Source organism: Olea europaea, chromosome 8 (genome assembly GCF_002742605.1).
Source record: "Olea europaea var. sylvestris chromosome 8, O_europaea_v1, whole genome shotgun sequence".
Taxonomy (NCBI): domain Eukaryota; kingdom Viridiplantae; phylum Streptophyta; class Magnoliopsida; order Lamiales; family Oleaceae; genus Olea; species Olea europaea.
The window spans coordinates 10,267,341-10,281,835 of NC_036244.1; the positions used below are offsets into that span (position 1 = coordinate 10,267,341).

Consider the following 14,495-nt stretch of genomic DNA (forward strand, 5'->3'; position numbering starts at 1 on the left):
AAACTTTCGTTGATTTGATGAGATTGTATGCAGCCCCATATACAATGACGTGTCGGTCCTTTTCACTGACGCTAAGGAGAGAGATTAGAGACTAGGTAGCTAGTCTAACACCTTGATCTATCATAACTTTTGATCATCTTTTTAGGAGCTTTGTGGCATATTTCTTGAGTGGCAGGAGAAAAAGGAAGACAGCCATTGGGATGTTGCAAGTTGTCCAGAAGATAGATGAGTCCTTATAGGAATATTTGGCTAGGTTTAGTCGGGCTACACTTGATATAAAGGACCTTCAAATATTTGCCGTGATAACTGCGTTAATGAATGGCACTAGAAATTGGGCATTTAAGATTTTGCTCTCAAAGAATCCTCTAAAGTCAATGCATGACTTGTTGAAAAAGGGAGGCAAATAAGTCCCTAATCAATCATAGACAGGTAAGAAATCTATTGGATTTGCCTGCTTAATTTAGTGTTCATTGTTGAAACGGATGCTTAGCCCCAACCGACCACAACCACGGTATAATAGATCGACCACTAGATATGTGGGTGAAAACCACCTAATGAGTGGATGTGTTACACTGGACGAGTGAATAATAACCGCTTAGTGGTTACATGGCACCAAGCATCTATAAATGCTCCAGAGGTGTGCCAGATATGAGGAATTTTTTTATTTTTTTTTCACAATATGTTTTTGGCTTTCTTTCATTTTTTCTCTAAGTAATTTTTTGTTAAACTCAATCACTAATTCTCATGTTGGATATAAAACGGGAGATAGCCACAACCTCTTCCTGTAGGGTATCATTATATTCATTGGAATTATCATTATAGTAAGGCCACCTTGATCTGCCAAGGAAGTCAGAATATTGTCTCGTTATTATTCACATTATGTGCATATTTCTCTACGAATACATTTTATTTATACTTGCTGACTATATTAGGGCATAATGTTTGTCCCATCTTCTATATTTTTATGTAACAGCATTAGGAATAGGTAAATTCCCAGGAATGCGGAAGTAGAATCATTTGAAAATTAAAAGAATTCTTTATTTCAAGAAACAAAATCGTCTAGAAGTTCACGTATATCTTACGTCAAGAATAAAATACTTGAATTTTTACCTAAATTCAATGATTAATTCTTGAACTTTATTTGAATCACGAACTTTTTAATTTTGGATCCTGGGTTCCAACTTTTAATTCTAAGAACTTGATTGCCCCAAACCACCAAGTCTTGTATGGTATTCTCTAACATCAATGCTACACCGGTGGTGTTTAAATTCTTTTAATTAAATCAAGAAACTAATTCTCAATTAAAATCTTAATTAAAATCTAAATATGAATTTCAATCAAAGTTTCAATCTAATTAATTTATATTTAATTACATATGTAATCTAGAACTTCAATTACAATTACATTTAAGTTTACAATTTCATAGTAATTACAATTAAGTACAAAATATTATGATAATACAATTAAACCCAAAACTTTTATAAGGATTGCAATTAAGTTTTAATATTTTGTAAAGAGACCATGGGAACCTGGCCGAATATATATTATCCAAACTCCAATAATTAGATCATATCTAGTCAACTCTAGACCACTCAATCTAATTTAATCTTTACTTTTTCCATTAAAAGTAAAAAAAACTGCACTTCAAATAAGGTCATAGAAACAAATAAATAAGTAGTATTTTCCTCAGACCTACGTATATGTAATTTATTCTCGTCTGAGATTCGATAATTGGATAAGAGCATAAATAATCGTTTGCCCTTCTAATTATTTTCATTAAATTTAGTACCACAGATATCAAAGTTTATATATCACTTAACATTAAGCTCAGATTTTAACTTTTCAACATAATATGTTAAAGCACTCACTTTATTCGCTTTTTAGAGCGACGATTCTCAACACAAATTCATATTCTCTACTTTGCTCATTCTCAATCTCCCAACTCACCAAGATATTTGATCAATTAAATCGATCTCATCCATTGATGAATCAAAGAACTATTAAAGTAATAAAAAGATATACATAACCATGTCAAGGGATTTAACTGAAATACAAGGTGACCAAGTGAAACTTAATTCTCCTCACGATCATGCTATAGAATTAAATTCAATATGGTTACCCACCAAGTATACTAGTATCAACTATTTATGTGATATGGACAAATCACAAACTCAAATAATTAACCAGTTAATACTACAACCTTTCAATACAAGTTGCCAACCCTTATACATTAACCATGAACAAATTATTTATGATCAAAATATAAGTTGTCTCATACTATCTCAACGCAAGTACCCGACTTATATTATCACAAGTAATCATAGACACTTTAATTTGCATCCTTAATATTAAAATGAATGTAATAAATAAATAAAATCACAATTTGTTTATAAAAAATTATTGTCTTATAGCCAAATATATTATATGGGCACACAATCCAACAAATCTCTAACTTCTTCTAGAGTATATATGTTATGTCTTGTATATCTCTCGAAAACCTTAGCTGACAAGCTCTTAGTAAACGAGTCTACAAGTTTATCCAATTAGTAAGCTTACTGAAAACCACATATTCTCTACTAAAATTCCATAAACGTACAAGTTCGTTGACAAGTGGTAGTTTTAGTAATTAAGAGTATCATCCCACATGGAATAAATTTCAATTCAAGCTTACTAGTTATCTATGGAATCCAAATTATGTAAACAAAAGAGAGAATAATGTGATTTATGCTAAATTATTTTTGTATCAATTTATGGATAAATGTATTAGAATTCGACTCTCCCTATTGTTATCTATTTCAATCCTCAATTTTATAGTTTAATCATATTCACGAGTTCTTGACAGGCGACAAAGTTAATGTATTTAACTTTTTCCCTACGATAAATTAACTCAATTCTAACCACTACCCGAATTCATTCCTAGCCCAAATTTGAAAGAATGAAATGCATTAAAATTCAGATTATCAATTTAACTGCACACATGATAAATGTTATTCCAAACATTATTTGCACATTTGGTTGATTTTATCTCGTTTTAAACTTATTGTGAGTCTCACAACACTGCAACAAGCAACTTATTTCCAATTTGTGACCAAGCAATTAAAAATACAATGGGAATGCCAAATTAATCCAAAACCGCATGAAAAAAACTAAATTACTAGTCTTGAATTAAAATAGATAAAGTAATAGGATTCATCTTCATTCAACAAAAAAAAGGGATTTTGCCTAGCATCACTTTAAATAAATTACAAAAAAGAATAATGAAAAATCATCAGCAAGGTTTATAAAAGAAAGCAAAAAATGTTAATCTTCAAGTCTAAGATTGAAATCTTCTATTTTTTGATGTAATTGGCTTAATTCCTTTCTAGGGTTTAATCTTCTCGGAAAAAGGGGTGAATTGACCTCTTGTTCTTGATAAGTTTTATGATATTATTTTGTATGAAGAGGCAAGAGAGTGTTTTTCATGTTTCTCCCAAGTTCTAGATTTATAAGGGTTGAATTTAGATCAAGAAATCGTCCTTAGGTTGTTATCAATAAGAGTTTAAATAAAAAAATGAAATTAGCTCATCAGCGAAATTGGCTCAGACACGTGTACAAGCATGCTAAATTGCTTTCAGGTCAAGAAATTTGTGTCTTGTGTGTGCGCTTGAATTGACTTGCTTTCGCGGGTTTTGATTGCTTCGTCCTTGAACAGTTTTCATTATTTTGTTCATATCTTTCTCTCTCGATATCTGATTGAGGTAATTCAAAGAGTATCGGAAATATAATTTAAAAGGATACAATTCTTTTTCAATTCGAACGTTCGCTACCCAAAAAATGGGTTTTAATTTGAGGCTGAAAAATTGGAGTATAACTTTTTCGACTGAAAATTGATTTGTGAAAATATTTCAACTATATTTTTCTCATTTGACCTCCAATTGTATCCAATGGATCATATGTGATCTTCAATTATCATTATAATGGTCCAAATCAACTATTGGATGTTATATTCGGTCCCTGAACTTTAAATTTCTTTTGTTTTTGTCCACTTTTCATTCATTTCTTCCAATTCCTCATTTCGCCTCGATTTTTACCTGACAAACAAAATTAAAATTTAATTAAGTCATAAATCATCAAAATTTATTATAATTAATCTCATTTAACAGCCTAGATAAGTGTATCTTATCATCGACCAAAAATCTCTCTTAAGAAATGATATTTTCATTCGATATGTTTACCCCTCTGATGACTTTTGGTTCTTTAGCATTTCTCAAAGTCCCACTATTATCCTAATACACACTTAAGGGCAGTGCAAATACATGCACCCAATGTACATTTGGATTTTCTAAGTCATACAACAAATTTAGTAGCTTGACAAGTTGCCAAATACTCGGATTCAATGTTAAAATCTGCAATGCATGATTGCTTGATACTTCTCCAAATAATGGCCCCACCATTATGTGTAAACAACAATACTTACGTAGACTTGTGATAGTCTTCAGCACTCTGGAAGTCCGAATCCTTTTAACCTATCGAAACAAGATCTGGCTAGGGCATATAACTCTTTGTTCTTTGGAGCTACTAAAGGATATGCTTACTGCAATTCAATATTTTGATCCTAAGGTTAGATAGATATCAACTTATCATATGAATAGTATAACAAATGTCAGGTCTATATCACAACATAGCATGCATGAGACTACCAACTGCCGATATACTAGGTATCCTACTCATGCGCTCCATCTCTTTAGGAATATTAAGGGACTGATTCTTAAATAGTTGGAATCTATTTCTAAAGGGCAGATTAACTTTCTTGGAATCTTATATGCAAATTTGACAAGCATTTTGATAATATATAAAGCCTTTGGGCCAATCACATTTTCATAGATGAAAATGCTCCCACGTTATCTTCAATAAGTAAAATATCATCCACATAAGGCATCGAAAAAATTACAATTTTGTTGTGCATCTTCTAACAAACAAGATTTGTTAAAGTTCTAATCAAAACCATATGTCTTAATTACTTCGTCGAAACTTCCATTCCAAGATCTCAATGTCTACTACAGTCCATAAGTAGATCGGTGCATCTATATAATCTTTAGTCTTATTATATGAAGTCAGACCATCAACTTGTATTAAGGAGATCGTCATTTTTTACTTTCGAATCAAGAAGTGCCTAGAAGGTTAATTGATGACAATCTGACTTTATCTAAGGGGCGATTGATCTTGGACTACGGTATCATTTGAAATCGTAATATTATCATCAATGTTGGCATCACCATCAGGTGATGCCATTATCCCCCCGTTACTATCAATGTTCTATTGATCAATAGGATTAAATGATAGCTTATCTCTTTGACTCAAATCATGTTGTCCAGGTATACTTGATGACATGAGATGTATGTCCCTAGGTTGTGTTCTAGAAATTGATGGGGGTGAAATTGCTCTCACTCATTCTTTCCAATACAACCTTACTCTTGGACTATCATTCATTAATATAATTATCCTCCCACAAGGTTACATTTGTACTAACAAAGATCTTCTTATCTAGAGGATTATAAAAATAATATTCCTTGGTATTTTTAGGTAACTCACAAATGGCCATATCTCTGAATTAGGCTTCATCTTTTCTGTCTTTCCTTTCATCACATGAGTTGAATCTCCAAATTTTGAATATGATACAAGCTGGACTTAAATCCATACTACAATTTTAGAGGAGTTGAGAGCATATTTGGAAGGAACTAAGTTTATGCAGTTGTCTTCGGTGTATGTCTGAAATGAGATAGGTAGAGTTGTGAAAGTTATCATTGATGTGACCATATCTGACAATGTCATGTTTTTCTTTTTGATGTGCCATTCTGTTGAGATGTGCCTAGCGTATTTAAGAAACAATATCATTTTTGATCAAGTAGTCCTTGAATTCTTTTGAAAGATATTTACTACCTCAATCGAGTGCATTATCCAAATGGTCATTGAACTTTACAAAAAGTTTTCACCAGGTCATTGAACTTTTAAAATCACCAAATTCATCATTGAACTTTGCAAACAGTTTTCACGAGATCATTAAACTTTAAAAATCACCCCATTCACACTGAACTTTACAAAAGGTTTCCACGGAGTCACTGAACTTTACAAAAAGTTTCCCACAGGTCAATAATTTATTGATCCCTGGGACCTCTGAGAATTTTTTTTGCAAAATTTAATGATATATTAGGTGATTTTTAAAGTTTAGTGACTTCATAAAAACCTTTTGCAAAGTTCGGTGAAGAATTTGATGATTTTTAAAGTTCAGTGATCCCGTTAAAATCTTTTACAAATTTCAGTGACCATTTGGGTAATTCACTCACCTCAATCAGATCAAAGTATATTAATACTCTTCCCCAATCGTTTCTCGACCTTAGCTTGGCACTCTTTTCATGTCTCAAAAACATGACTTTCAAATCATTTAGGCAAAATGTTATTAAATCTAAAGTAATCACTCATAGTTTTGTCTCCAGGTATATTCACAGTGCCACACGTATCAGAATGAATTAGTTTCAATACTTCTTTGACTCTGTCCTTTTTGTTACAAAGGATCTCTTAGTCTCTTTGACTCTGTCCTTTTTGATAATTGTTTGATCTTAATTAAGTTGAGAAGGCCATCTACAGTTGGTCTTTATAATTTTTTAAGGTTGATTTGTTCAAGGTACCATAAATATGTGTCACTAGTATGGTACAACTTTTATTTGTGGTTTTTAGAAATAAATTTTATTTCATATGTTGAATAGTTTAAAATATAAAAATTATTAATCAAAATGTCTAGCACAAACATAAACTTTATTCAATAAAATACAGCGCATCAGATGTCGATTTTATAGGATAACCTTGTTCTATGAAACCCTAAATAGAAATCAAATTCTATTTCATTCGCAGGACATAATAACAGTGTCTATAGATCAGATATTACTGGAAAAAAACTCCTACGCTCTTGTCAAAACTATTGCTCTTGATTTTAAACTAACATTCATTGAGTCTTTTATTTTTTAAAGCACCGCATTGACATGCAAGCATGTTAGTGGTGCAAAATCTATAACACAAAAAATTGTAGTATCAACTACTAAACAATATTCAATAACGAAAAACTCACCCGCACCTCATTTTTAGCTAATACTTTTGGGCAGTCTTTCCTCAATATCATTTGGACCACTGTTGGAACACTTTCCTCTCAACTTTCCATATGCTTTGGGCCTTTAGCTCCTTCCATGCTTGTTGTTAGCTTTCTTCCTTTTTGTTATAAATATGCTTTTCGGCTTGAAACCAGATGAGCCGCCAAATGATCCACAAGCGTCATCATTGTACCCTTAAGATCACTTTCCACAGTATGACTATCCTTAGCTCAATTAATGCTATCTTTATACTATGTAAGTGATAATTCATAATAAACTGTGAAAACATTTCAGATAAATAATTCAATACCATGCAAAATTGAATCTTCGTGATAAATGGTTGCACCCAGACTTTAGCCACATTTGAAGTGTGCAATCACAGTTAAACAATGAAACTTCATAGGCACTCTGGATTTCATGCGGATATTCTATAAGATACGAATTGTTTCAAAAATGCATTCCTACTCAGATGATCAAACATGCCCTGACAGGTGTGTAGTATGTCATAAAAGGTACTATGACTTTCATTCAAGCTTTGCTTTGACATTTTGACATTGAAGTTAAAATGTAACAGTGAGCTATTTTGTTTGCAATCACCTAATTAGCATATGCAATCCTTTTTAAACTTGTCAAATGATCTCAATAGGTCCATCAGAACATCCTTCAAGTGCAAAATTAAGTTTTTCACATGAGTACAAACATCAAATTACGTTTTCAATCCACATATATATTTTTTGATTAGTTTATTTTGTTTTAGAATAATAGAAAAATGGGCCAAGTAATATTTCGCATAAAAATAATCATCCATTGCATTTTAAATTTGAGTAGTGGATAATAATTTAGTATACGATGTACGAATGCCTATATAGGTTCATCTAACTACAATAATGGGACGACTACTTGATCCTTGTGATCCAACATGCCTCTCCATTGGAAAGATCACTGTGTCAACTAATTAAGTTGGAAGCTTCCCACTAGACAAATTATATCTAATAATAAATGTTTACGTAAGTCTAGTATCGTTCTATTTGATCACCAAAATCATAAACAAGAGTCTCTATAGGAGATTCATAAATGATCTCGATTTGAGTGTATAACCTTTGTCTCAATCTCTAGATGCTTGAAAATAATTTCGCCATCTGTAGGATGGTCACAAATTATATTATATATTCTATCTAGATTATCTTATCATAAAGAAATATAATCAAGCAACTCGAATTACATGACCCTCATATAGGAAGTCTGTTGTATTAGTGATACAAAGCAAACATGTTTGCTTATGGATTGATCAAAGAAGATCATGATTTTTTATTTAAATAAACACATTCCCCCCACTCAATATTTTTAAAGTAATGAATTTTAATTTTAAATAATTACGAACTGTTCATGTCAATCAAATTAATATATAGTTCAATTATTTTGACTTTTCTATTAAAAATTAATCTAAATTAAAATAATTAAGAAAAAATTGATGTTCAATATTATGCATCATATTCATATTATCACAAGTGATGTCATAAATAAATTTATATGTCATTATATCAAGAACAATTATTTTTCAAACAATAATTTAAAGCATTTATAAAACAATAAAATTAACAATTATTTGTAACCCAAAAACGACTCAAGAATTAAATTAAAAACTAATTGGACCCAATTCCAATATTTAATCTAAATTTTCAGCTCAAAAAAAAAAATCCAAGAATCCAACAGTAGCATCCCAACAAAAATAATTAATTCTGAACTTCACTTATCCAGATTTGACACAATCCATACAAAAATAGATACAGCTCAAAGTCGGGCAATTTGTTGTGTATTGCAGTAGCAGTTGTCGAAATTAATTTTTTGGTAAATTCATGAATGCTTTGCTGTCTCGATCTTCAATCTTCAATTAATTTACAGTTCAATGTTTACAAAAATTTAAATAATTACATGAATTCTATGTTCTGTAGCCTTACAATTTTAAATCTAATTGAAAAGAAAATTTAATTAAGATGATGCAATCGTAATCCATATCTTGTTACAACTTCGATATTATAAATTAAAATCAAGATCTGCCCATAAATAATTGAATCACAGTTTAAAATATTTCAATAATTCAATCACCAGGTAATAAAATATTTCTAGACATCATTCAACTAGAATATGTAATCAAGATTCCGAAATAATAAGCATATGAATAGTATAAATTACTTTGATACCAGTTGTTGAAATTCGAAAGTAGAATTACCTAAAAATTAAAGAATTTCTTTAATACAAGAAATAAGATCGTCTACATGTTCACGTGTATGTTATATCAAAAATAAAATTTTTGAATATTTACCTAAATTCAAATAATTAATTCTTAAATTGAATTTGAATCATGAATTTCCAGTTTTTTAACTCGTTAGCTCCCAGCTTTTAATTCTTAAAACTTGATAGCTACAAACGTCTAAGTGTTCTTTGGTATTTTCACAGTCAATACTATATCGTGTTTGGACACATTCTTTTAATTAAATGAAGAAATAAATTTTTGAATTGGACATCTGAATGAAGAAAAATTATTATTTTTTCTCTCTACAAATTTGAATACTATGAAATTATTGTATTATGTTTTATTATGTTCTGTAGGATCTCTAGATATCGTCTAATCTCTATTTACAGAGATAAAAAAGTATCAATCCATATACAATAAAAAATTCACATTCAAATAGGAGTCTTAATTAAAATCTAAATAGCAATTGTAATTAAAGCCCAAATCCAATTAATTTATATTTAATTACATGCGTAGTCTAGAACTTCAATTATAATTACAATTAAATTTATATTTAGAGCAATTACAATTAAGTTTAAAATATTATTGTAATTATAACTTAGCTCTAGATATTCATAATAATTGCAATTAAGTTTCAATACTTTTATAAAGTCACAGCAGGATCCTAATCGGAATATACTATCTATTCTCCAATAATTAGATAATGTTAGTCGGCCCTAGACCACCTAACGTAATTATTATTCTTTAATTTTTCACTAAAAGTAGAAGATTGCACTCTTGGTATATATAAGATCACAAAATCCAATAAATCTTTAATATTTTCCTTTGACATGTCATATATGTATTTTATTACCATCAAGATTCGATAATTAGGTACAAGCATAAATAATCATTTAGTCCCTCTAATTATTCATATTAACTTAAGTTTTATTTTTTTCAACGATCATATGAATTAATCACAGATATTGAAATTTAGCCATCACTAAACATTGAGTTCATATTTTAATCGTTCAACAAAAAAACTTAAATAGTCACTCTACCCATTTTTTAGGATGATGATTCTTGACACGAATTCATGTTCTCAATTTTGCTCATTCTCAAGCTCTCAACTAACCAGCATATTTGACCAACTAATTCATCATCTGTGTCTTCCGATACAAGTGGTTGTTTTAAATTAGGACAAAATGAAGAAATTAGCCATTGATAATTTTTCACAACACAAAATTTAAAAAAATAAAATAAATAAAAAGGATGATAAGTGCGCATAATTGCGCCTAGTCGCGCCTTAGCGGTTAACAATTGTTGTTGACAGCCAAATAAGGCGCCAAGCCACTTGGCTTGACGTTTTGGCCGAGCATCACGCCTAGGCCTTGACGTCGCCATTTAAAACACTGATCACAAGTGATGATCATATGCACTTTAATTCTCATGCTCAATAATAAATTAATACAATAAATAAATAAAATCACTATTTATTTATTACAAATTATTATTTTCGCACAGCAGATGTTATTTGGAACACAACCCAATAATTCCTACTAGCTATATACAATTGTAACACTCCAAACAGAAAAAAGTAAGTTTTTAAGAATTATTTTCTCTATATATAAAGTATAAGTATCTTTATATATGTAACGGGCACCAGTGAGTAGTGCATCTTCAGAATTGTAACCTTCTAGTGACATAAGCTGCTAATATGTTTTTCCTCAAAGCAAGTTTGGCGCCAATTGTAGCAGCGCCATCTGCTAAATCCAACAATCTTTTCAGTATCATGATTGAGTATGATGTTTGGCAAGCTTTGCAAGAATGCCTATTGCCAATGAATTAGTGTATGTTGTGGGTTCAGTCATGGCCGAATTTGAACGTTGATCGACGAAATTATCCTGCTTGTCGGGGCCACCGACTATGGCACCCGTTAGCTCATTCGGGTTAGGTTCATTTTTGTTGTACCAGTACACAAAGCTCATAGGACAGCTAACAAATTCAGTTGCAGTGGTTCTTGGCACAGAAGCACCTCTATGGTGAGCTTGAGTGGGTGGTTTGTTCCCAAATCCAACCATGTACGATCTACCTAAAGGATTCTTGCCAAGCACATAATCCATCTGCAATTTTACATTCAATTCATTAGTAAACTTTAACATAATTTTTACGTATCAACAAGATTATTTCTTTCTTGGCAAAACTTAAAAGTGCACACATTTGTGGAGCCTAATTAATCATCGTTTACATTTATGTACCGAAGGGTAAAGAAGGTCGTAGGGGGTGGTAGACCTCATTGCTTTGGGGGTGTTCAAGGGAGAATTTTTTAGGAGTATATTGAGCATTCCTAAAAATAATAATAATAATAATAATAAATTTAGGAGTATATTGAGCATTCCTGGCATGACAGGTGATGGATTTAGTTAAAATTTTAACGTAGGGTTTAATTTAAAATATATTTATTCAAATTACATTAAATTAATTATAATATTTCGATAATATTCTAATTTAGTAGAAATTAATTTGATTTTATATTCTTTGACTTTTTTCCTCCATAAATAAGAGGGCTTATTCGTTGTAATATTAAACCATTGATTATATGAAAAAACTGATATCTTTTTTAGCCCTCGATTCTTCTCTTTTTTGCACCCTTTTCTTTTCTTATTCGTTAACAAATTACACGCTCCGGCTTCACCGAGACTATATAAAGGATTTACAAGGTGACCTTTTATTGTATATAGTGAACACCTACATTGACAAGTCTACATTACTCTTACGTTCATGGTGGATCACCATAAATATGTGCATGGTTTGCTCTTTTTTCTGATTAAAGTAGAGACATTTAGGTCTGAAAGGAAACTACTTGAATCAGTAGAGCAAATAGTGATTTCACCTGTTGCTTGGCGAAGGCCGTGAGATGGGCAGAGTTGAAGTTGTCGTTGCCGCAAATTACTTCTTGTTTGTGTTTGGCTACAATATCACTATATACACTGAATAGGAAAGCAGTGCCTGTCACATATTGCATGTTGGCACCATCTCTTAGGTGAACCAAACCTCCTGTTCGCAAATTAGCCAATCTTAGCATAATAAACACTTGATAAGTATGGTAGTTTGAGTCTCGTTTTGATACCTGGAGTTATGAAAACCTGGTGATCCGGGCTATCGGGAAGTATTGAACATATAAAACTGTCAGCCTGTTGCTTAAATTTCTGCAAATCCTTATTTCCTTCCCAATATAACTGCATTTTTGGAGATAAGAGCCAATATGTTGTTTATATGCGACGAAGATGATAAGATTAAAATTTTTGTTTACCTCGGATAGGAGGATCTGTGATCCGGCATCTTTAAGGTCCCAACTAAACTCAGAAACGGATGCACTTACAGCCTCATCTTGTATATAATCCATATATATTGATCTTCTGGTTGCTTTGTATAGCCATGTTGCAGCCCACAACAATTCATCCTGTCATTATTTAGTAATTCACAGCTTCAATTGCGCAATAGACACCGAAAGGCTGAGGAATTTATCGGGGTTCTTTTTTTTTTTTGTTTTTTCGATCTTCTATGTAGAATTAAGGCTTCATAATTATGGTTAAATAGTAGGCGGAAATTATTCATCACGAGAGAGAGAGAGCTTACATGATATCCCGAATAAGAGCAATAAAAGGGACATTCTCCATCATAGGTTCCTTGGTACGTTTTTGCAAATTCAAAAAGCTGCCAGCAGAAATAAAATGACGTTGGGAAATTAATCTAATACTTAGAAGTTGATGAGATTGTTGGAAAACGTACTGATTTGGCTCTGTTAAGGAGGCGACGAGAATAGGCACGATCAACGCCTCTAAAGACAATAGAAGCAGCAGCCATTGCAGCGGAAGTTTCCGCTGCAATCTCCGTTCCAGGAGTATTTTGGTCAATTTTCAGCACTGTTCGAGGCGTTTTCATGTTTTCTGGCCTATGCCAACATTCGTGATCTTTTTCCGGATCTCCTACCTTAATGGCCATTTTTCAATTCCGTAATTAGATTTGGCTCCACACGGTCCAACAATTGTAGATAGGACGAGGGGTTTGGGTTGTTTCTCACCTGTACATACAAGCGATTACGTTTAGAACTTGCTTTCAGAAAATAATCAGTGCCCCAACGGATTGCAGCGTGAACATTCTCTATTTCTCCAGCTTCCCGAAGCTCTGATCCGTAAAAAATGGCAGCCCATGACAAGGTGGTAACAGTAAAAGCCATTGGAAGACCATACTTAACGTTGTCCCCTGCATCATAGTATCCTCCGACAAGATCCACCTACAATATTTCCATCATTCACATGAGAATTTAGTCAACATGCGGTGGAAATTTGTTACAATTTTCAATTTTTATAAATAATTGACCTCAATACTTCTGTCTAATCTCATTTCGAACCAACCCAAATAAAAGTTCAAGCGGTTAGAGAGAGAGAGAGAGGGAGATGTACATTTTCTAGTTTTCCATCTTGAAGAGCAGAATCTCCTCGCCACGAAGGTCTGTGGTTCGGAGGAAGCTTTCCGGACCTCTGTGCCTCTAAGAAAATAATTGACTTCGTTAGTGCATCTTGATAATTAAAATTTCCGGAAACCCCAGATAGAAGAAGACATCCAATGATGTATAGAGTCAAGGCATTCCCAGGCATTTCCATGATATGAAAATTAGAAAAAAACGAAGCAAAAGGGGAAGAGGGGGGTGAAGCACATATAATGTATTCAGAACGCAAAAGGTGGTGGTTGAATGAACGGCTAAAATTGTCAGCTCAAAAGTTAGTTATGGGATGGGAGGTAGAGGGTTGAAAAGAAATGGATTGGAGGGTGCATATTCCTTCTCTAATATATGCTTTACAAATTTTAGTCCCTCTTTGATGATCATTATTCAGCGAAAACAAAGTTCTGAAAATTGAACTTTTTGAAAATGTATGGTTTAAAAAATAGAGAAAAAATTTTGGATTTACGTGCAGAATATCTTTTTGCACGAATGTATTGTTGAAAATGAGTATATAGAGATAAGAACTTAGAAATAGATTCCATCAAATAGGGGCTCAAATACTACAGATTTTTTTTTCCTCAAGAGATGGGTAAATCGATCTTTTGTCATTTCATCTAAGCACTACGGACTTTTT

The 14,495-nt window shown here is 32.0% G+C and overlaps 1 protein-coding gene across 1 annotated transcript; it reads right to left on the bottom strand.

Annotated features, from left to right (window-relative positions):
* Nucleotides 1–10,807: 10,807 nt before the first annotated feature.
* Nucleotides 10,808–14,042, bottom strand: LOC111399239 (endoglucanase 16). The gene is made up of 8 exons (XM_023026503.1): nt 13,821–14,042; nt 13,439–13,651; nt 13,147–13,347; nt 12,994–13,071; nt 12,668–12,817; nt 12,485–12,593; nt 12,248–12,411; nt 10,808–11,477 (listed from the first exon to the last, which is right to left on the bottom strand). The coding sequence occupies exons 1-8, from the start codon at nt 14,019–14,021 to the stop codon at nt 11,145–11,147; spliced, it is 1,449 nt and encodes a 482-aa protein (XP_022882271.1). The 5' UTR covers nt 14,022–14,042; the 3' UTR covers nt 10,808–11,144.
* Between the last annotated feature and the right edge of the window lie 453 nt (nt 14,043–14,495).